This window comes from Limanda limanda, chromosome 5, assembly GCF_963576545.1.
Source record: "Limanda limanda chromosome 5, fLimLim1.1, whole genome shotgun sequence".
Taxonomy (NCBI): Eukaryota; Metazoa; Chordata; class Actinopteri; order Pleuronectiformes; family Pleuronectidae; genus Limanda; species Limanda limanda.
This window is the reverse complement of record NC_083640.1, coordinates 27,574,687-27,596,911: the sequence shown is the minus strand read 5'-3', so window position 1 is coordinate 27,596,911 and position 22,225 is coordinate 27,574,687. Positions and strand designations below refer to the sequence as shown.

The window sequence follows — 22,225 nt, the reverse complement described above, 5'->3', positions numbered from 1 at the left end:
CTCTACACACACACCTCAGCACTTCTTTCATGCAGTTATTATCTGTAATTGCCTTCACGCTCATGATTTTATTGATAATGAGTTTCCTGGGCATTAGGTGTAATTTCATGCTGTAAGACTCTGTGTGTGATGACCTCTATGGGAGTTAATAAAGGAATTAAAGGAGATCAGGCCGATAGAGGGCTTAATTGTGGAGACCAAAGGGCCACCACAGTCTGTTGTATCATAGCAAGTGGTGTTTCTGCTCTGCGACAAGGGCCCTATAGATCCATCAATGCAAATACAGCGCTGATGTTCCCCGGCGTGCACAGGCTCACCATGAAATGTAATTAGGCTGCGATCTATTATACAATCAAGCCGCATGAGAGTCTTTTTGTGATTTGCCACAGGCCCCGGAGCCATTAGATGAAACAGCTGGCCACTTGACTACAGAGCCTCCCCATCGTTCATTTAGTGACACCTCAGTGGACTTGGACAAACCAAACATGACGCTGCTTTTTATTTCCGTGTCACAGTGTTTTTATTTTGTGCCATTATGCAGGCCTGAGACCTGGCACGGAGTACGGGATGGGTGTCACAGCGGTGAAGGATGAGCGGGAGAGTCTGCCCACGACCACCAACGCAGTGACTGGTGAGATGCTTTCACATACTCAGTACTCATATGTGTGTGCTTGTATATATACACTCTAGCTACATACATGCATGTGTATACACTTACACGTGCACGTAAATACCTGTCTAATGAGTAATTAGACTGATAATATTGCATTCTGTTGCACAATTGTAGGATAGGTTTACTCACATTTAACAAGCTGCATCCAAACTGTGCAACTCAGCATGTCAGTGAGTGTATTATCCTGGCAGCACTGACAGCTACAGGCAACTGAGCCCGAATTTATTTTCACAATTTAGTTAGACTTTTTTTTAATAATATCCAAGGTTTTATTGCAGAACTGGTCTGGCATCCTCTGCAAACTTGTCACGGAAATGCTTATGTTTAGTCACAGTTAAATGGCAATGCAGATTGACAGTGGTGGAGGTGGATTTGTATTTGACTGTTCAGAAAGGCAGCCACACATTTGAAATAAATTAGTTTGTATGGAGCTCACTGTAATTTTTCAGGTAGCCACACTTTGACATATTAGGTGTTGATGCCGTCACATTTTAAGCAGGACATCAAGAATGATGGAGGCTCAGGAGGTAGAACAGGTCTTCCGAGTACCAGAAGGTCGGTGGTTTGATCCCTGGTTCCTTCAGTCTGCATGCCAATGTGCCCTTGGGCAAAACACTGAACACAGCTGTTCAGTCAGAAGTCAAAATTACAGCATGTAGGGGTGTTGTATGAATGTGTGTATGAATGGGTAAATGTGACTGGGACTATAAAGCACTCTGTGGTCGTTAAAACTACACAAACCTTATATAAATGCAGTCTATTTTCCATATTTCATAATGATGTGTCAAAGTAATACGTTCCATTGGGTGTGTGAAATGTGAGAATTCCTTACACATCTGGTCCAAGCACCCATACTGTTAAATCAGTGAAGTCCAGACACAGAGACAAGTAGCTTGTACTTGGTGCAGCAAGAATGTTCAACTTTGACCGAGCAGATGTGAAAGTTCACAAACATTGATGCACAGTGTTTGGATACGGAGAAGTTCTTGGACTTTGTAACCAATAGATACATAAATCTGTGGATTTAAGATGGGAGACTAGTTACACGTCTTGCTCAGAACGAACTCAGATTTAATATGATATCACAACTTATAAATCTTCACACATCTTTCATCTCAATTCTCCATTTGGTTTCACTTACTGGTTACAGTGCTTTCTGCTAACATTATACTCAAAAATAATGCAAACATGAAATGACAGATACATAAATAATAATTAACAAGACTGAAACACATTCACTGGACATAAATTACTACACTGACTCATACACACGCTACTCTGATTACACACATAGACACACACACCCTGAATATCTCTCATACACACGTAACATAAACCAATTCCTGGTTTTAACACTTTCTTCCATCACACATATCTCCATTTTACACTCCGCACACACACACTCCCACTCCTCAGTGACCTCTCACAAAATGGTGCGACCCGGCTTTTGTCGATAAAATAAAGCTTGTTAACATATAACATTTAACCTGTGCACATACGCCAAGAGCTGGCTACAAATGCTTTTAACACATTTCCGTACATTGTAACCTTGCAGAACCGCAGTATTTGTGATACCGACCAGTGGTTGAAACTTCAAAGAAAAAGTACGTGCACCTGCCGACGGAGCCCGTCAGGACGACGAGTCACTAAACTATACATTTTCGTACTTTAACCACACTTTTCACTATCATCAGCACTCATCTAACAACCAACATCACATCCAGACTTGACTCTAAACTAGTTGTAAAACTGAGTTTTGTCTTACCTGTGGACTTAAGAAGGGAGACTAGTTACACGTCTTGCTCAGAACAAACTCAGATTTAATATGAGATGCGCACTACCTGAGCCTGTGCATACAGAAGCCACTAAGATCCACCGCTGCACCATAGCGCCACCCACTGGGGCGGCTGTGGCTGAGGGGTAGAGTGGTCATCCTCCAACCTGAAGGACGGCGGTTTGATCCCCAGTCTGACCCATCTGCATGCCGAAGTGTCCTTGGGCAAGATGCTGAACCCTGAATGGCCCCCTATAGAATAACAAAGTGCTGCGAATAGATGCACTGTATGATTGTGTGTATGAATGGCTGAATGTAAAACTGTACTGTAAAGCGCTTTGAGTGGTCATCAAGACTAGAAAAGCGCTATATAAATCCAAAACCATTACCACTGACAGTCTGTCGCATTGTCAAAATGTCAATTCAGTCACAATATGTCGTCACCTGACTAGAATGTCCATATTGGTACAAGGTAGTAACAGGGTTCAGGGATAGCTGGGAAACACGACATGGGGTAAGGAATGCAGGCAACCATCATGTTTACTCCTGGCCTCCATGGCTGGAATGAAGGTTGTCCAAAATGGTTGTATGTGAGCATCTCTCGAGGTTTAATTGCTCTGGTTGACCTCCTCAACGATGGCATTTCTTCCTCTGGCAGCTCTGTGACAGATTCACTGTCTCACTGCTCCTCTACCACTGTCTCCATTATCTCGTCCCTCAGCTGGTGGTGTAGTGCCTGGTATTACCATCTGTACTGACCCTGGCAATGGAACCGTATCAAGTTCATGTGGCTGTTGCATTTGAGCTGTCTCAGTCACTCGTCTCACTGGCTGAAATTCAGGAGCTACAGCTCGGAGTTCATTCCCTAGTTCCGACCGGGCACTGACTTTTCTCCTTTCATAAACAAGTATTGACCTTAGACAATAAGTATACTCTTCCTCATCATCTGAATGTTCAGACTCCCTGTCAGCATCTGGAGCATGTTCACTCTGTTCCAAGGGTAAGTCATTAACAAGTAACAGAAGGTTGCGATGTAGGACACGAAGCTTTCGCTCTCCTGTTTCTGGTTGAACTCTATACACCGGCCCATCTCCAATCTTTTCAATAACCTGATGAATTCTCTTTTCCCAGTAAGAGCGAAGTTTACCTGGCCCAGATTTCTGACAAGCACCCTGTCTCCCGGCTGCAGTACTATGCCTTTAACATGCCAATCATAGTACTTTTTCCCTTTAGCTGAGCTCTTTCCACTGTTCTCTGAAGCGATCTTATATGCCTCTTGCATGCGAGATGCCCAATTCTGTGCATACTCCTGTCTCGACTGGGACTCTGGTTCAGGTTTTAAATCAAAGAGTAAATCAACAGGCAAGCGTGGGGTTCTGCCATACAATAGAAAGAATGGTGAATAGCCCGTTCCCTCATGTCTGGTACAGTTATACGTACGGACTATATAAGGTCGATGGTCTTTCCTTTTTCTCTTCCTGCAGAGTGCGAAGCATCTGTAGTAGTGTCCTATTTAGACGCTCGACAGGATTCCCCTATACTACAGCATGGATGCTGGTGGACTTTCACTCGGTGATAACCTCAATCAATTTTTCCCTGGCAAACTATGGGATCTGATGAAAACCCGGACAATAAAGCCATCTACTGGGACAGACTGGCCGAGGTCATCATCATTGACCAGAAGCTCATCAAGGGGCAAACCCTGTCTCCATCCTCCACCCCCACCAACATCAGCACCACCGGCAGCAGCAGCTGCACCATCAGCACCATGCCCAACGCTGACATATTTATAGCATTTCCCAGTTTCCTCTGTCAGCTGCACCGGTACAACTTCAAGAAACCATCCAGGCGTGTTGTAGAAAGAATTCATCCTTCCGCTGAAAGAGGGCACTTTCGTTACTTCTGCCACAGCAACTTCAAGAGAAGCTGTCCTGAACTGGTTTGCACTGTGAGGAGTACCGCTTTGCGCAAGAAGGCCAAGCTACGAGTTGGTCAAACTGTGACATGCAGGGCCTTGAATACACACATAGAAGATCAAGGTGGCAGAAACGAAGTCACTTCCCCACCGGGCCCCATGGATAAGGAGCCAACTCCTCCCTTCAGTCCACACACTGGAACCTCAGCCCCACCACGACACCTGAGCAGGGCCCGCAGTCTTGATGCACCTTTACCAACTGGACCAGTATCTCCAAGCAACCGCTGCGCAGGAGTATCGTCAAGTGCATGACCTATGCGAACCATAGAAATCCAATCTTCACCACATTTTTTAATGCTAAAACTGCCCAGTATCTGCCTGTCTCTGTTGCCACATCGCAGGACCAACGTGTAGAGACAAATCCGTTTTTACTTACACATATGGTCAATTTAAAGTCTTCAAATAACCTATCCCAATGTGCAACACCCCGGACGCACATTTTAGGATTCATTTTATGATTATAATTAGTGCTGTCAGTTAAACGTCTTATTAACGACGTAAACGCAAACCCATTTTAACGTCAATTTTTTTCTCGCGAGATTAACGTTCACTGACAACGGATAGTGCAAGTAATATGATTGCAGCGGCCAGGCAGCTCCCCTTTGAGCACTTTGAGCACCGAGCCGTCACGGTTTCTCTAACCAACAGCCCGTTTGACAGGGCATTGGCAAAATGCAGAAGAGTTGTGGGTCATTTTAAGCATAGCCCAGCAAACAAAGCGGGGCTCGAGCAGCAACAAGTCACACATCATCAAATGTTTATACGACAGCTCTGATTCTGCGGCTCCACTCCTGGCGCTACCCTAAAACCCTAACACCCTTGAAAAAACACTTTGTAACTGAGAACTTTGAAATTTCCTCTAATTTTTAAATGTCCCCATCTGCCCCCCCACTACAAGCACACAGACAGAGAGAGAAAGAGAGGGGTGGGGGATGGCTATGAGGACCATCATCATTTACCCCCGAACCCAGACATTGAACGGGTTCCATACAACAACAAGTGGAGAATCGGGGGCTGACCGGTGCGGGTCCGGTGTGAACAGCCGTTCGGCTGCGCGCTGGAGAATGGACGCTGCGTGGCGCGGCCGCTACATTGTGTGGTGCTGCTCATCGGATTCTTCGAGCTGTGTTCTAAACACCGCCGGTCACCACACACACAACTCGCCTCCTTCATTTTACGGCTGCTTGAGAGTGAGTGCCAGTCAGCTGAATGCTTTGGGGAGAGGACTGAATTGTGCATGCTCGTCTCTTTCGGAAAAAAAAGCCAAATAATACTTTCAACTCGATTATAGTAGTTTGGAGATCGTTTGACCCCATAATCGAAATCACGATTAAATTTTGATTAATCGAGCAGCCCTATCTAGAAGGTAGTAATCACTAACCTGTAGGTCCGCGAGAAAGGGTTTTAGGTCATGTCGAACATGGCTGTTTTTCTCATTTAACCCCTGATATAGGGTGTGCAGAAAGGTACCTTGAACCAACCTTTTGTCATAGCTAAACTCTGCACCAGGCTGTTGTGACTCAAATAGAACACGTTGCTTTAAACCCATAATTTTGTAGGGGATAGACTCACTCTACCAGGAAGAGCCCTACCACCAACGGTGGAGAGTGACTTGGCTGGCATTGAAGTCGTGAGGTTCTCAGCTGGTAGACCAGTGTCTCTTCTCGTGGGCGATGCATCTGGGTGAATGTCTCTATCCATGTGTGGTGGATGTGTGGAACTGTCTGTGGTCGGTGGAGATGGATAACCGTTTAGATCAGGGGTGTCAAACTCAAATACGCAGTGGGCCGAAATCAAAAAATTGCTTCAAGTCGAGGGCCACATGGGTTCAACGTTTATTGAAAACTTAGTGCACATATTGAACCTGGAACTAACAAGGCCTATAGAGTATGCCGATAAAACAACATTAATTATGAAATAAATGAAATACAAATAATAAATAATACATAAATAAATATAAAAGTAATAAAATCAGTTTCATTAATTGCTTTCTAGCTCTATCTGCAGTATTTCCAGAGTAATTTCCAGTGAAAACATTTTCTACAGGCAAACAGCCAAAAATAATTGACTTCAAAGAAAAATCAAATGTCCTGTAGTAGCAAGAGAAAAACAAGTTTTCCTGCAGCATCTGCGTCTCCCACAGGCGCAGCTTGGTTTTAAAGCCCTCACTGTAGCGTACATGTCAGTGACGACACGCCCCCCCCCTGAAGCTGCAGGTTGAGCACATTCGGATGACTCACATGCCTTTCCCTTTGCTTTCAATAAACTCACAGATCTCCTCACGCAACTGGAACAATCTTTCCAGCAACTTTCCCTGGTTCAGCCATCGCACCTGTGTGTGATAGGACAAGTCACCATATTCTGTACTTATCTCCTCCTGAAAAGACTTGAACTGGCGGTGATTTAAACCTTTGGCTCTGATAAAGTTAACCGCTAATGTTATGATACTCATCACATGTTCATTTTCAAGGCTTTGCCACACAACGACTCCTGGTGTATGATGCAGTGATAAGCTGTCAACTCACTTTTTCCTCACTTTTTTCCTCCTTCATCTTTTCTCGGATCCACCCTTTACATCCGCGAACATATACTCTGCCTCCCACCTGTCTTGAAAGCTCCTGTATTCAAATGCCACCTTTCGTTTAGCCATTTTTGGGAGCGGGATAGTTGAAAGTTGTCACAAGTGATATGTAATACAGACTGTGAGGCGCGCGTTCGCGGGACCGGGCAGTGCAGTGTGGGATCTGTCATTCACCATTGACCCGCCCACTGGTCTAGAACTGTCACGTGCCCCATCCCGACGTGTTCACTGACCCTCAGGAATTCTCAGTACTTATTTTGTATTGAGAACTTGCAAAACACTGCTGGCGGGCCAGCTATAATAGTAAATAGATTTTAACCAAATAGATGTGTAACCAATAGATACATGGATCTGTGGATTTAAGAAGGGAGACTAGTTACACGTCTTGCTCAGAAAACAACAAACTCAGATTTAATATGATATCACAACTTATAAATCTTCACAAATCTTTCATCTCAATTCTCTATTCGCTTTCTGTTAACATTATACTCAAAAATAATACAAACATGAAATGACAGATACATAAATAATAATTAACAAGACTGAAACACATTCACTGGACATAAATTACTACACTGACTCATACACACGCTACTCTGATTACACACATAGACACACACATCCTGAATATCTCTCATACACACGTAACATAAACCAATTCCTGGTTTTACCACTTTCTTCCACCACACATATCTCTATTTTACACTCCGCACGCACACACTCCCACTCCTCAGCGGCCTCTCACAAAATGGCGCGACTCGGCTTTTGCCGATAAAATAAAGCTTGTTACCATATAACATTTAACCTGTGCACATACGCCAAGAGCTGGCTACAAATACTTTTAACACATTTCCGAACGATTTTCCACGAAAACTTATTATAAAATTATTTATTTCTGCTTCGAAGTTGCTTGGACACACACACACTCTAAACATACGCATCAATGTGCTAGCATGTTCTGACAACACCAAGGAGGTACGTACCCCTTCCGTTTTTTGGCTCATTTTACCCTAATGTTAGATTTATTTTTTTAATGTCAAAATATTGGTTGGAGATATATGTTACGGGTCCCAAGACTGATACCACAGCAACAAAGTATATCTGTAGAATACAGCATGAATGCAGCAGCAATAACGTCACGGAGCATTCATTTCCTCATCCAGACTGCATCTTATTCAAATTAAACACAATTTCAAGTACAAGCATTTCTCTGAGAGTAACTGCATTTTAAAGTGCATAAAACATACATTCAATTATTATTGTTTCTCTTTACTTTAAACATCTTAATACACATTATCACTCATAAAGAAATATAAACATTTACAAAATAGAACTATTGAACATTAGCTTATAAATGGTCTTTATAAGGTACAATAACAATACATGACTTAATTACAGAGTCTGTGTGTGCCGGAGCTGAACTACAAACTGTGTAAAGTAAACAATATACTATCGTGACCCGCCTGCAAGACGACGCGCAGGTAAAATAAACACTTGAATGTAGCCCCGCCCACCTAGTGGCGCGAGTGTTTCCAGCCTCACTGCCCAGCGGAGTTTCTAAGTTTTTACCAGTCTGAGTAAATAATCAAAACAACATCTACATGTCTCAATGACATCCGTGGTGATCATTGGAAGCTTTAGGAGATAACGTAGGTGATTCTCACCCACTACTAACCTGTAGAATACAGGATGAATGACACGAAGCATTCAGTTCATCATCCAGACTCCATCTGGCATGTGGGCGGACGTTACCCCCAAAGAGACAGTACGGGGTGCAACTGCTCCCGTGCCAAACGTTCCACCTGAGTGCTGCTGTCATTTACTGATCTCTCTAATGAAAAAATAAACCCACATGACTATCACGTATATTATAAGGAATAATCTTAAATTACTGTTAAAGTAATTAAATACAATATTTTGGGGCATACCACATGGGGGGCGCCCTAGGCAACCGCCTATGTCGCCTGTAGGAAAGACCGGCCCTTATCGACCAGTGGTTGAAACTTCAAAGGAAAAGTACGTGCACCCGCCGACGGAGCCCGTCAGGACCATAGATATAAACACAATATATGTCTATGGTCAGGACGACGAGTCACTAAACTATACATTTTCGTACTTTAACCACACTTTTCACTATCATCATCTAACAACCAACATCACATCCATACTTGACTCTAAACTACTTGTAAAACTGAGTTTTGTCTTACCTGTGGATTTAAGAAGGTAGACTAGTTACACGTCTTGCTCAGAACGAACTCAGATTTAATATGAGAAGCCCCTCGGATCCACCTCTGCACCACAGCGTCACATACTGACGTGGAGCACAACTGTCATGACAACTGTGAGAATGGTTCAATTATCTTTCAAAAATAGGGCGGTATCTGTTAAACTAAAAACTAAATGCACGGAATTTTCAACCTATTACAATAACTCACATCAGAAAAGTGATTTCACATCCTTTTGCAAGTTTCTTTACAGAAACGTGAAGTGACCTGTAGGCTACCCATATGCATGTCTTTAACATTGTGCTTCGATGCATGACCTCCCAGCAAAGCTCATCATTCAGAGTAAGAGTTTTCAAAAGCAGCAGGTGTGTAGAAATGAATGATCTATTGATAGAAAGTTGGCTATAGAGTCCTTTTGCCTTCTTCACGCTATTCTAGTCTGGAGTAAATGTAAAACTCTTCAGCACATAGTCTTTTATGTTGTATATTTTCATTAATGAAACATTGAGTTTTGTATATTCTTTGAATCAAAGCTCTTTTCCAGTTACTTTATGTTTAGCAATTAGTATGAAACATATTTACTTGCTTTCCATGAATGTGCAGCCTCTGTCTTTTGCTGCCCCGACCAAATAACCAGTAGTTCATCTTTTTTTTAAATAAAGGTGAACATTGTGCAAATAGTTGCAGGAGAAGAAAACAGCTTCATAACTATGACTATTGGTTGGATTGATATTGTTCTATTCAAACGATGATGAAAGAGGAATTCATGTACAAATTGAGAAGTGGCTTTGAGAAGGTTTGTCTTGGAGATGTTGCTGTGTCGTAAACAAACTCTCTTCTCCCTCTCTCCTCAGCCCTGGATGCTCCCAAGGACCTGACTGTGACGGAGGTGACAGAGACCACTATTATGCTGGAGTGGAAGCGCCCGCTGGCCAAACTCGACTCCTACAGACTGGTCCATGTCTCCGCTGATGGCCACAGGGCTGAGGAGGTGGTCCCAGGCAGCTCTGAGTCTCACACCCTGAGGGGCCTGACACCTGGCATGCTCTACACCATCAGTATCATTGCTGAGCGCGGCCGCAGGACCAGTGCTCCGGCAACCATCTCTGAGCCCACAGGTCAGCACTGCAAACACCCTCAAACCTTCCATTGTTAAAAGCACTTTAACCGATTTAGCGCTATTGCCTTGCTTGACATTTATAGAGTGAGAAAACATATACAGTCAAACTGACATTTCAAATACCATGCTCTGTAATACCCAGATAAGATTTCTATTAGAAGCTATTTTGCAGAATCTCAACAGCTCCCTCATTTTAGGGGATTGAGTCATCTAAACTACAAAACCTTGTATTTTCGCATTTACCTGAAATGGTAGCCATGGCGATAGTTTAAACACTGTCCTGGTTACTTTAAGTCAAAGCCATGATCCTTATGAGAACTGAACGTTTATTTATCCAGAGCACTTTGTAGAAAGAGAGGCTGCAGTTTATATATTTTAAAGCTGCACCAATATCTTTACATGAGTCAGATTACTACACACAACCAGAGAGCTGGTAAAACTTTGCCTTTGACTGTATTAGGAGCTAAGCTGAGAGTTGGCATGTGGGATATTCAGTTATGTGAAATGTGTCAGAAGTGGAGGCTCCTTGAATGCAGCTCACTGTTTCCATGAGCCATGAGAATAAGAGAAGTCCTCAATAACCACAGGTTGGGGTTTTTTATCCTTCAGTGCCACAGCCAAACTAAAGCAATGAATTGGAGTCATTGTTAGCTGTTGAATGTTGGTCACTCTGTCTCTACCTAACACCCCCTCCCAACCCCACCACTCTTCAAGGCTCATTTATGCCATGGGTTTTTTTTTTATTTTCTAAAACCTAAATCAAGAAGAGACAAATGAAGCGATTGTGGCATATTTTCTTTGCTGCGGTCGGTGAGCCTCCAAGCCAAAAATTTCACGAGTAAATCTTTCGGTTATGTAACGAGTGACCATTAAACGCACAGCTCCAGGCAAGAATCGATACAGCGCGAGGAAAAAGTTGGTGAGCTTGGGAATAACTGTCTTTTGTTGCATTTTTGTGGGATCTGCCAAGAAGAATACAGACTTATTCTATGTATGAGTGTGTGTGTGTATTTGTGTATGTGTGTGTGTGTGTGGGTGGGTGGGTGAGTGCTTGCGTGAGTGCACGTGCCTATTCTTTATGTCCACTTGTCGGTGCACTCATGTGTGGCACCTATGATTGAGAGACTGATAGATATTGAGTGAATCTTTGGGTGTGTGTGAGTGTGTGTGTGTGTGTGTGTGTGTGTGTGTGTGTGTGTGTAGGGGGTGGTGCAGTTGGAGGCTGGGGGTTTGTATGGACATGTGTGCGCCCTCCAAAATGTTCATTCATGTGATAATTGTTGGCGTAAGCCCTGCTCCCCTCTGGTTTTGTGCGATTTGACCACGATGAACTGTGGGTGAGTCAGATAAAAGGCCACATGCTGGGACTCCTGTTAAAACATTGTCTCGGAAAATCAGCAGCCCTCTAATCCACAGCCTGGCCGATCTGCAGCCGTTATCATCTCCAGACATGAAGCACAAACACAGCTCACACTCGTTTTTACAGGAGGGATTGAAGGAAAGAGGAGGGGCGGACGAGGTGAGGTTTGGAGCGGAGGCTGGGGGTTCTTCTTGTGCCTGAAAATCGTTGAAGCGATTATGAGAATTGAGCTCAAATGTGACCTGCACAAAACCCCCTTGGGGTCTTAAAATGTGATGATCACAGGAGACACAAAGATCATCTCACGAAATATGATGAGAGTGCATGTGCATAGAAAACAATGAACAGAAAGCATGAACGAAGTAAGATCACTGTCCTGCATGCACTGACGTGATCTGTGCTGCACATGTGTCTATCAAATGGCAGATATCACCATGACAAAGTGATATGAGATCATTTGATTGAGTCATGAACACACATCTTCAGCTGCATGTGACAAGCTTAAATAGCTGGTTTCATTGAGTGGTATCTCGCCATGTGGACAGGTTTAGAGAGCTCTGCGTCTGAGATCCCTGTGCTTGCATCAATGCAATGAGGATGAATCCTGTTTGTGTTGAGGTGCTCACAATATTGAAAAAAGACACTTAGAAAAGTGAAATGCAAAATATCTTTCCAGACACAGTAACCCATTGTTGTAAGCACCACACATGAAATATGGTTACATCCATTAAAGCTGAACATGTTTAAAGCTCGTCTACTAAAACCAAAATAACATGGCTAGATACCACTGGGTAAGGGACAAAGATGCTCGTTTGGGCTCATTTGTCGATTTATAGATTCAGTATGTAGAACTTAGCAACATCCAGCGATGATGTTGAGGATTGCAACCAACTGAATCCCCCTCTCCTTCCAACCATGTAGCAGAACCTATTACTTGTTTGAGTAATATAAAAATGTGAAAGCCCTCTCTAGAAGCATTATGTGGTTTGTCCGTTCTGAGCTACTGTAGAAACATGGCTCTGCAACATGGCAGACTCCAAGAGGCAGAGCAGCACTCACATTGTAGATAAAGAGGGCTTATTCTAACCAAAACACAATTATTCTCAGTTTCAGGTGATAATGCACCATGAATATTATATCTAATTTCTGCCTTAATCCTTCACACTGGCCCTTTTACTGACTCTTAAAAGTTGGGAAATGGGAGTTAAAAGAACCTGTTTATAATTAAGTCAAAACATATTTTCTTAGTTGAGCTAACATTAATCTCTTTTTTAGCTATGTTTTAATAAAGATACCTAAACAAGAATAGCTATCCTTTCCCTCCATTTCCTATAGCCTGGATCAAGTCTACATAAAAATGTTCTTATTCCAAATAACATTTTCATCTCAAGTTTTATTCGGCTTAAAATCCAATTATGTAGCATTTAGAAGCAGTGTATAAACATTTAATTAATAGTTTATAATGCACTATACAGTAGTATAGAAGGACACATCTTATGTTTATTAATGTACAGTATTTATGAATAATTATATATATATATATTATTAATTATCCTAATCATTATGTTAGTAGAGCAGCCTCCACTTATGGGTGCTCACAAGATTAGTCATTGACAAATACATTACTAAAAGCATATCTGCCTACAACTAAATAAGTGTTTTAAAATATTATTAAATCTCTAAAAATGTCTTGAAAATGCTCATTCGAAGGTATTGACCAGTTTAAATATATAGTTTACATATATATATAAACTGTAATATATATATGTACGTTAAAAAAAGGTCAGACTTTATTGCAACTTCAGTAGAGAAGTTTTCAGCTATAATAGAAGAGCTGACTCAAATGCTGCCCACACTTAAGGTTCTAGAAACTCATCAGACACATGCTGCAGTAAATCCATCGTCCTTGTCCATGTGAGTGCTCAATGATCAGCTGATTCAACCAAACCCACCCCCGGCCCTCCGACACACCCACAACCACACCCCAACCCATCACATTCCTATTGTCTACATCCATTTGCTCTCCACTCTTCCACACGGCGAAAAGAGGATAATGGGAGCCTTGATGTTTACCTGGGCCATCTATCTCTGTCTCCTTCTAATCTACTCTGTCAATGCTCGCACACACAATGAACTCCAATTATAGGCAGCTGCACGGCAGCTCCCATGGGTTAGAAGTGGACGGCGTACTTCTGCCATACTGGCCGGGCTACGCTGCACCTTCAAACATTAATGGCTAATACACTGCCATTAATGCGCATAAACTGCATCAGCATGTCTGCCTGCCGCTCTCTATCTTTAAGTCTTTCCACTCAAATGGTAATTTAGAGGAGATGGCCATAGGCAGGCACTGCCAATGGAGATTGTTCCTGCCGACCTTTGGTAGTGTAAATGAAGAAATTAATTAAAGTATAGGTCTTTTTTCTTTTTTACCTCTGGACAGGAACCTTTATTGATTGAAATACAAATGAGAGATAATTTGTTTTGCTGTTGATATTTTCACGAAAGATTCATCCACTGTTGAGCAGAAGCTCAAGTCTCTATTGTTTCATATGTTTCACAATTGCTATCAACAAGAAATGGTCCAATACACCAGAGGAATTCCATCAATCTGTGTATGTTTGTGTGTTGTAAGGTAAGACCAATATGCAAAACCAATTCTGGATTTTTATTTTCAAAATTGAAATCTACAGTCTTCTGTCCAGTTCCTGTCCAAAAAGTCCACTATCATCTTTTTAACCTGTATTGGTCTTACCTTTTTTGTCCATTCTGTCTGTGTGTCCTGTCCCAGTCCTGTAACTTCATGTTGATGTGTTTGTCACCACCCAGAGGAGGAGAAGCCTTTGGTGACCAATGTCACTGTCAGCGATGTGTCATGGGAAAGCTTCCTCCTGTCCTGGTCTGCTGAGGATGGGAAGTTTGAGGCCTTTCTGATCGAGGTTACTGATGCAGAAACGGGTGCTGAGTGGAAAAACCACACGGTGCCTGCTGATGCTCGCAGCCTCGCCATCTCTGGCCTCTCCCCTGCCACCTGGTACAGGGCCAATCTGTACGGGGTGTACAGGGGGACCCTCTTAGATCCTGTTTTTGCAGACACCATCACAGGTATCAACGCCGTCATCGCTGGGATCTCCCTCTTTCCTTTGCCTCCTTCTTCTTCTGCTCAGGCAATAATTTAACCAGTGTTCTTTTTTCCATGTGGACTTTATTCTCATGCTACTTGCAGTTGCAAAAAGGTGTTGGTCTTCTCATAGAGCCCTGGTGTGGCAGTTCATTACTAATTGGTATTATAGAGTCAGTGGTTCATATATGGTTTCACACCATCAGATGCTAATTAGCACTGTTGACTTCCCCTTGCGGCTTAAAAGAATAACATCGTTAAGGAGTCTTTTGGAAAATACATTTTATTTTAAGAATATTGTTGAAGTGAAAGTGAAACAATGGCAGGTGAAGTGTGGATGGAGGCTTGATTTTGTTTGTCCCCGTGGACATACACTGATTAACCCAACATTAAACCCGGTAACTGGTTTCATTGTATTTTTGTCTTAGACAAAGCCATGGAAAATGATTCAAACTATAAAATAAGCTTTAAATCACATCACGGATGCATTGAATATACTGTATATATATATTTATTCAAAACAGGCAAAAAATTCATTCAGCATGTTTTAAAGCCGCCCCCATTCTCCCAGCAAAAACTGTTTTGGGAGCGCCTTTCAAAATGGTCTATATAAGCGTTGCCACTACAGTCAAAGTTAATCTTCACAGAGTAAACAAAATATCCTTGCCATTCAGACAGTGTGCACAATCCAAATCCCCAAACAAAACCCCCTCATCAGCCATCCATCATGCATGTATCCCTTTGGGAAATAGGCTAATACTCGCACTCACACAAAACGCAGTCTATGTGAGCCCTGCCACAAATCTGAGTCTGATCCACCTTTAAGCTGTCAGTCTGCCTCTTCAGTCCGGTCTGACACCAGCAGCACCTGGTCTGTTATGGGAGGAGGCAAAAAGACATAAAAAAAGGTCACTGTGCTGTTTAACTGGGGCACAACAGGTGCTCTTGTTTACCTACGTACTACACAAATCATAGTCATTATCAGTGATTAACATGCTGTGAATTACAATGTGCCTAATAACAGGGCTATGAGCAGCAAAACCGAAATCTGATAACGATGCCTTGTTCTGGCCTCTAAGCACCTTCACAAACATAACCACAACAAAATACCTTCTGAGGTCCCTAATAATACCTTTTTGCCCAAACTAAAAAGTCAAAAATATCCAGTTTCATTGTGGTTGACAATATTTTTTATGTCAGCATCTATGCGGACATTATCATTCAGCATTTCATTGATGAGGTTCAGTCAAGTGGAAGCAAGATGGGAGGAATGACAGAAGAGAAAAAAACCCTCAGGCGCTTTTGTCGCTTTGTGTGAGGGCTCTCTTCTGTATGCATGCCCAGTTCCCCCAAGCCTGGACCGCTCTTCATTCTCATGCTGCCATTGCCCCTGGGCTCTGGAGCTGGGGTGCCAGGGGCTTCTGGGGCCACGCAGAATATGGCATGCACTCAACATGGCCCATTGTCTGCATGCTAATGGATATGACGCAGCTTAACAATTTTCATTAGCATCTCTTAATCCATAAACATTCCAACTTGTGAATACAAGTGTTGACTAATTTGATTATGTTATGCATGGTAGTCATCCCCGTTCTGCTTGAGGAAGACGTCGCAGGGAAAATAAAGTTCTCGGGTAAAAACAGGTTCATTTAAGAGTGGAGGGATATGGGGAAGAAGGGAATAAGTGGTGGTGGTGGGAGGGTGAAATCAGAAGCAAATGAGCACATGTTAGCTGATGGATGTGGCCCTCCCTCTCTTCCACTGACCAGCTAAAGCTGCCCGGCGGCTAATGAAGAGTGACAGCTCCCTGGGATTTGTCTGCTCTGCTTCTCATTTCCACTGCTTCTTCTCACATCAAATGCCTCATGCATTTCCCCTCACAATGAAAAAAGGGGTTTCAGGCTAGTTCAAGGACCCCTGAGACCCTCACATTTGGTGTAGCGTTTTAATGAGCAGTGACGCCGGGCTTTATTGAGGCTTTCCTGAGCCCCCTTATATCTACTTCTATCGAGGCTGCTATAAAGGCTCTGTCCGATGCATCCATCTGTGCCGCTACCGGAAGTTTCTCCGAGTAATTAGCAGCAACAGACTCATCCTCTGGAGAAACAGAGCTTTTTCTGCAGCGGCTGTAGGCTCCTAGTGTCTCTCAGCCTCTCTTCCTATCACTGCCATTATTAGCTGTGTCTCTAATGACTGCTTAATACTAGCTTTTACAGCACCACATTCACACGCTGGCATCCGTACGCACATAGATGTCTGTACTGAAATGATGTTGACTAGTACTCGAGAGCAGGTGTTGTTTGACAAAAACTCTTCACAAAATTGCTCAAGAATGTGATCAGACCAGGGCTGTTGTCTAAGAATTTCAAGCTGTCCCCTCAAATATTTTGCAGTAGTCACTGAAGCTACCATCTGTTTCTAAACTGTCTTGATAGCTCTACGCTCACTCCATAAGCAGTTTAGACAGCTGTATTTCCTGACTAAAATGACGTCAATACTACCTTTATCAATCCTGCTAGAAAAAAAATGATAGACCAGCATAGTGGATGGCTCGGACAGCTATTGTGATTGATTTGTGCCACCTAATGTACTTGAGTGACGTCAATGAAGACACGTCAAGCAGCTTTTTTTAAAGAATTTCTAAATACACTGCTAGCACCATTTAGGTTTGAAAACTCTGGGGTTGTGTTTTAGTGTGAACGGGACGATATTTTTAGAACTGATGATCCACAATTTTCTGTCTGGGCCCATCCAAGCCAAAGACAAAGTTAATCAAGCTAGAGCCAAAATATTTTGTGTCCAAATCCGACCCAAATCAAACTAATTCCTGTTTACACCAGCATGTGATATGGGTTTTTCAGTCTAAAAATGAAAACATAAATGTTTGGACGCAACCTTAACTCTCCGGTGTTCCAAAATCCCAAGTTTTATAAGTAAACGTGGCAGCTCTCATTAGAATAGTTTTTTCTGAAAACATTTTGTGATCATATTCATGATCTTGATTAAATCAGTTGTCCATCTATTTAATCCTTTATTAACATTACTAACCATGGTGGCTTTATAGTCCATTTCACTAGGTCTGAAATAAGAGCAGTTGGAGACTCTTGTTTGGCTCACAACTTACCCTCTGTTGCCTCAAGTTCATTTCTTCCTTCTGTGTTTTCCTCAAAGTCAGGCTGTTTATTTGTTGACTGATGCTGAACCACATAACCAATTCTGGTATTTGCACATATACTGCTACTCTCTCTTTGACTGCCATGTTCCTCAAATGTCAAAGCATTCTTAAGTTCCACAGAGGAGGAAAACTGACTTTCCCCTGTCACTCAGAGGACGAACCGGAGGTGCAGGCTCTCCTAGTGTCCGACGTCGCCCTCGACAGCTTTAAACTGGCCTGGATGGCTGAAGAGGATGCCTTCGACACCTTTGTTATAATGGTCAGCCAGGCTGAAGGCTCAGACCAACCGAGAGAACTGGTGTTGGGCGGTGAAGAGCGAAGCGCGGCAATGACTGAGCTCACTGAGGACACAGAGTACAAAATTGAAATCTTTGGCCTTGTTCTTGGAAGACGCTCCAAGTCTGTATTCGAGGGGGTGAGAACAGGTATACAGTGAAAGAGTGGACCCAAGAAATCAGAGCTGTGATCTGAAATCTGGACTGGTCTTGTCAGCATAACCAGTGGTGTCAGTAGTGTCTTTTATGGTAACAGCATGAAAAGTTATCGTGTTTCAACATTTGTCTAGTGTTTTCTCTGCGTCTACTAACCTGGTGTCATAGTGTGAGGCTCAGATAAAAAAAAAACGGGAAAAGGTTTTGTGTTAATTTCTACACAGACTTTTTGATGACGATCAGAGCTGGAAAAGTTTCTGTGTCTTGTGTCAACAGCTACATGTCTCAATCTGTTTGTCAGTGCTCCTGAGTGGTCCTCAGCAACAGGACAGTTTATGAACTGCTGATCTCAAAACTGCTGCTGGATCAAAATCTGAATTATTGTAGTTGTATCTGCTTTGATGCAACCTATTACTAACTACTACCCCAGGGGGGTCTAAATCCTGCTAATGAACATGTATCCACCCTGTAATGAATATGTTTGAACTGAATTTGAAAATCAGCAGCTTCAAAAATAAAAAGCCCAAAGAAAATTTGTAGCGGTCGACCCCCACTCAGGACATTTACTCAGCTCTTTACTCTGCTCCTTTGGTTGTGTTGTCTTCGTTCAGTTGTTCTCCCAGATGTCATTGACTGCTTGGTCCCATGTGTCAGTGTCTCTCCTTTGTGAAGGAGGTGGGGGGGCAGTTGTCTATGTCACATAGGACGGGTGTCGCTGGCTGTGTCCCCTGTCCTCCCTGGGGGTAAGGCTTTACTCTTGGGTAGCACAGCGCATGTTTCACTTTTGTGTTTCAATGAAATGGGGGCAAGTTAATCCCCTCAGGTCTGTCACGCAAGATACTGTGGTTTGCTGTTAGCTGGAAAGGGTTTCTCCATGAGACCAGGCCTCCCCAGGCCCCCTTTGTCTGTCTATCTCACTCTCTTTTAAACACTCGCTTTTTTGCTCTGTCCTAAAACGAGTGCCTTTCAGTGGTGGATCTGCCCTGGCTACAATAACAGAATACGTGTGTGTGTCTGTGTCTGTGTCTTTTCTTGTCTCCTGCTTAATTCCCATGCAGATATGATATTATAATATATACATATATGCTGCGCATTTATTTAGATTAGTGCCACATATACTGTATGTTCTATTTTCCTCTCCTCACCATGCTAAGAGGGTTATACACACATTGACTAAACCATCTGTTTTCGGTCTGTTTTTGCCCCCATTGATGTGTCTGTCTTGCTTGTGCCAGATCTGGGCTCACCCAAGGGCATCCGCTTCTCTGATGTCACCGACACATCCGCCACCGTTCACTGGGCAGTTCCAAGAGCTCGGGTGGACAGCTACAGGGTCACATATGTGCCTGCTCATGGAGGTCAGTGTCCTCATGTGTGGACAACAGTCAATTGACTAACATTGAAGATCTGCCTTGTTAACCAATTAAAAAATCCAGCAAAGCTTTAAAATAAAACCCACGTCAAACTTAAAAGTATCGACAACATAAGATTTGGCACAAACCTAGAGCTCCAATGGGTTTACCTCCAATTTTATCTTTTCTTATATACATATTTCACAGTGTAAACCCTCTATCATTGCTGTTCCATCAATTTAATCGTCCACTGTAGGGCAACTCTTCTGTCTAATGACAGACTGATTCTGCCCCCTAGTGACTCATTATGGATATGGCTAATGGTTGATGGATAGCTCGAAGGATTGTAATTTCATCCTTTCTAACTCAGCGTCCATTCTAATGAAAATGCAGTGCAAGATGTTTAGTTTAGCCCAGTAACTAACTAGTGGGCAGAGTTTCCTCCATCGTTTTCCTTTTTCATTTGCGAGTATGATTTGATACTTAAATATGAATCTAGAGCCATGCTGATGACACTTCTTTAAGCACTTTGAATACGCTGAAGTCATCATAACAACGGATAATGTGGTATAAAAAGGAGGCTACTCATACCAAAGTCCATGATATTGTCTCATATTGTTTTTTTCCATTGTGAGGGCTTGCAAGGAAATAAAGGGAAGATACAACTTTACACAATAATTGAACCTCCACTCTACATTCACTTTGGTGTGGGTGTTGTTTTGACTCCCAGGTAATGCTAAGACGCTTACAGTGGATCACTCCGAGTCTCACACCGTGCTGCCCAACCTGACACCCGGGGTCACCTATGAGGTCACTGTTGTTGCTGTCAAGGGTCAGAGGGAGAGTGAGCCTGGGTCAGACAGTGTCACCACAGGTACAGTAACGCTCATGAAAAACCTGCACTATACATCACACACTATTGTACTTCTATTTTAGTGATGACAGTCATTGACATAATGGATTCCCTAGCCCCTCATCCTAACCTTAACCATGAAAACTAAAATCCTCACCATGATCCACACCCTAACCCAACAACAACCATCAAACATGCCCATTAAAAATGTCCTCACTTTTCCAAAATGTCCTCACATCTATATGTACAAGTACACACACACACACACACACACATACACACACATAATAGATGTAAAATTTTATATTTTCAGCTTGAAACCAGTTCGCTAAAATTAATCACACATATGTGATTAATTTTTAAAATTTCCACACATATGTCCAATGGGACAGACATTTAAGTTTGTTCAACTGCCAACTGTGTGTGTGTATGTGTGTGTGTGTGTGTGTTGCAGCTCTGGACAAGCCCCGTGGTCTGAATGCCATCAATATCACAGACACTGAAGCTCTGCTGCTCTGGCAGCCCGCCATTGCCACCGTAGACGGATATGTCATCACCTACAGTGCAGACTCAGGTATGTAGCCTTGAAACAGGTAGATATACATGTACCTGTAAACTAATATATCAAAGGTTTATATCCTACTTCAATACAGGCATTTTTATCAAAAGCAGGTTTTGACAGCAGTGGGTTCCATCGTTTGATTGGTGCCCTGTTGTCACTGCAGTCAGATTCTGCTCACACTGAAATGATTGGTACTACATTTAAATAAAGAGCTAAAATATATTAATTTTTAAAAGAAAATAGTGCAAAGAAAAATCTAATTCTTCAGAAGCTACATTCAAACATTCTACTCATACAACTCAACCACTCTCTTATCCTGTGTGTGTGTGTGTGTGTGTGTGTGTGTGTGTGTGTGTGTGTGTGTGTGTGTGTGTGTGTGTGTGTGTGTGTGTGTGTGTGTGTGTGTGTGTGTGTGTTGTTCCAGTGGCTCCAGTGATGGAGCGCGTGTCAGGAAACGTGGTGGAGTTTGAGATGAGCTCTCTGACGCCAGCGACGCACTACACTGTGAAGGTATATGCGGTGAGGGACTTGTCCAAGAGCGCAGCCACTACCACTGAGTTTACCACCGGTGAGTCTAAAGCTTGATTTTGTGTCTTTTCTCAGACTTGATTGTTTAGTTTTAAGGTTCAGCTAAATTTCATCATGGTCAGCTTCTGAGACAAACAGGAGGAAGAAATAATTCATAAAAGATTCATAAACTGTAGATAAACAGTGGTCTTTTTCTGATTTCTGATTTTATTATTTTATTAAGCACCCCTTTAGCTTATGTTGAGCATCAGCTTTTCGTCCATGGGGTCCACACAAATTATAAAAGATATGACATAAGTAAAGACAAACAACTACAGTACTAAAATCAGAAACATATTTTGAACACCATTACGTCTAGAAATATATTATCTACACAATACATTACAAATCAATACAGACAGAGAAAATGTATACACGTATGATAACATATTATTATATATTTATTCAAACACACAATACTCACATGTAGAAAATGAAAGCATGGATAAGAAGAAT

At 42.5% G+C, this 22,225-nt stretch overlaps 1 protein-coding gene across 1 annotated transcript in view; it reads left to right on the top strand.

Annotated features, from left to right (window-relative positions):
* tncb (tenascin Cb) overlaps nt 1–22,225 on the top strand; it is a 40,815-nt gene that overhangs the window by 14,229 nt on the left and 4,361 nt on the right. Inside the window, exons 8-15 of the mRNA XM_061071970.1 lie at nt 542–631; nt 10,083–10,346; nt 14,538–14,813; nt 18,157–18,429; nt 19,671–19,793; nt 20,518–20,661; nt 21,095–21,214; nt 21,627–21,770. Of these exons, the coding sequence (XP_060927953.1) occupies nt 542–631; nt 10,083–10,346; nt 14,538–14,813; nt 18,157–18,429; nt 19,671–19,793; nt 20,518–20,661; nt 21,095–21,214; nt 21,627–21,770 (1,434 nt within the window). The remainder of the gene's footprint in view (nt 1–541; nt 632–10,082; nt 10,347–14,537; nt 14,814–18,156; nt 18,430–19,670; nt 19,794–20,517; nt 20,662–21,094; nt 21,215–21,626; nt 21,771–22,225) is intronic.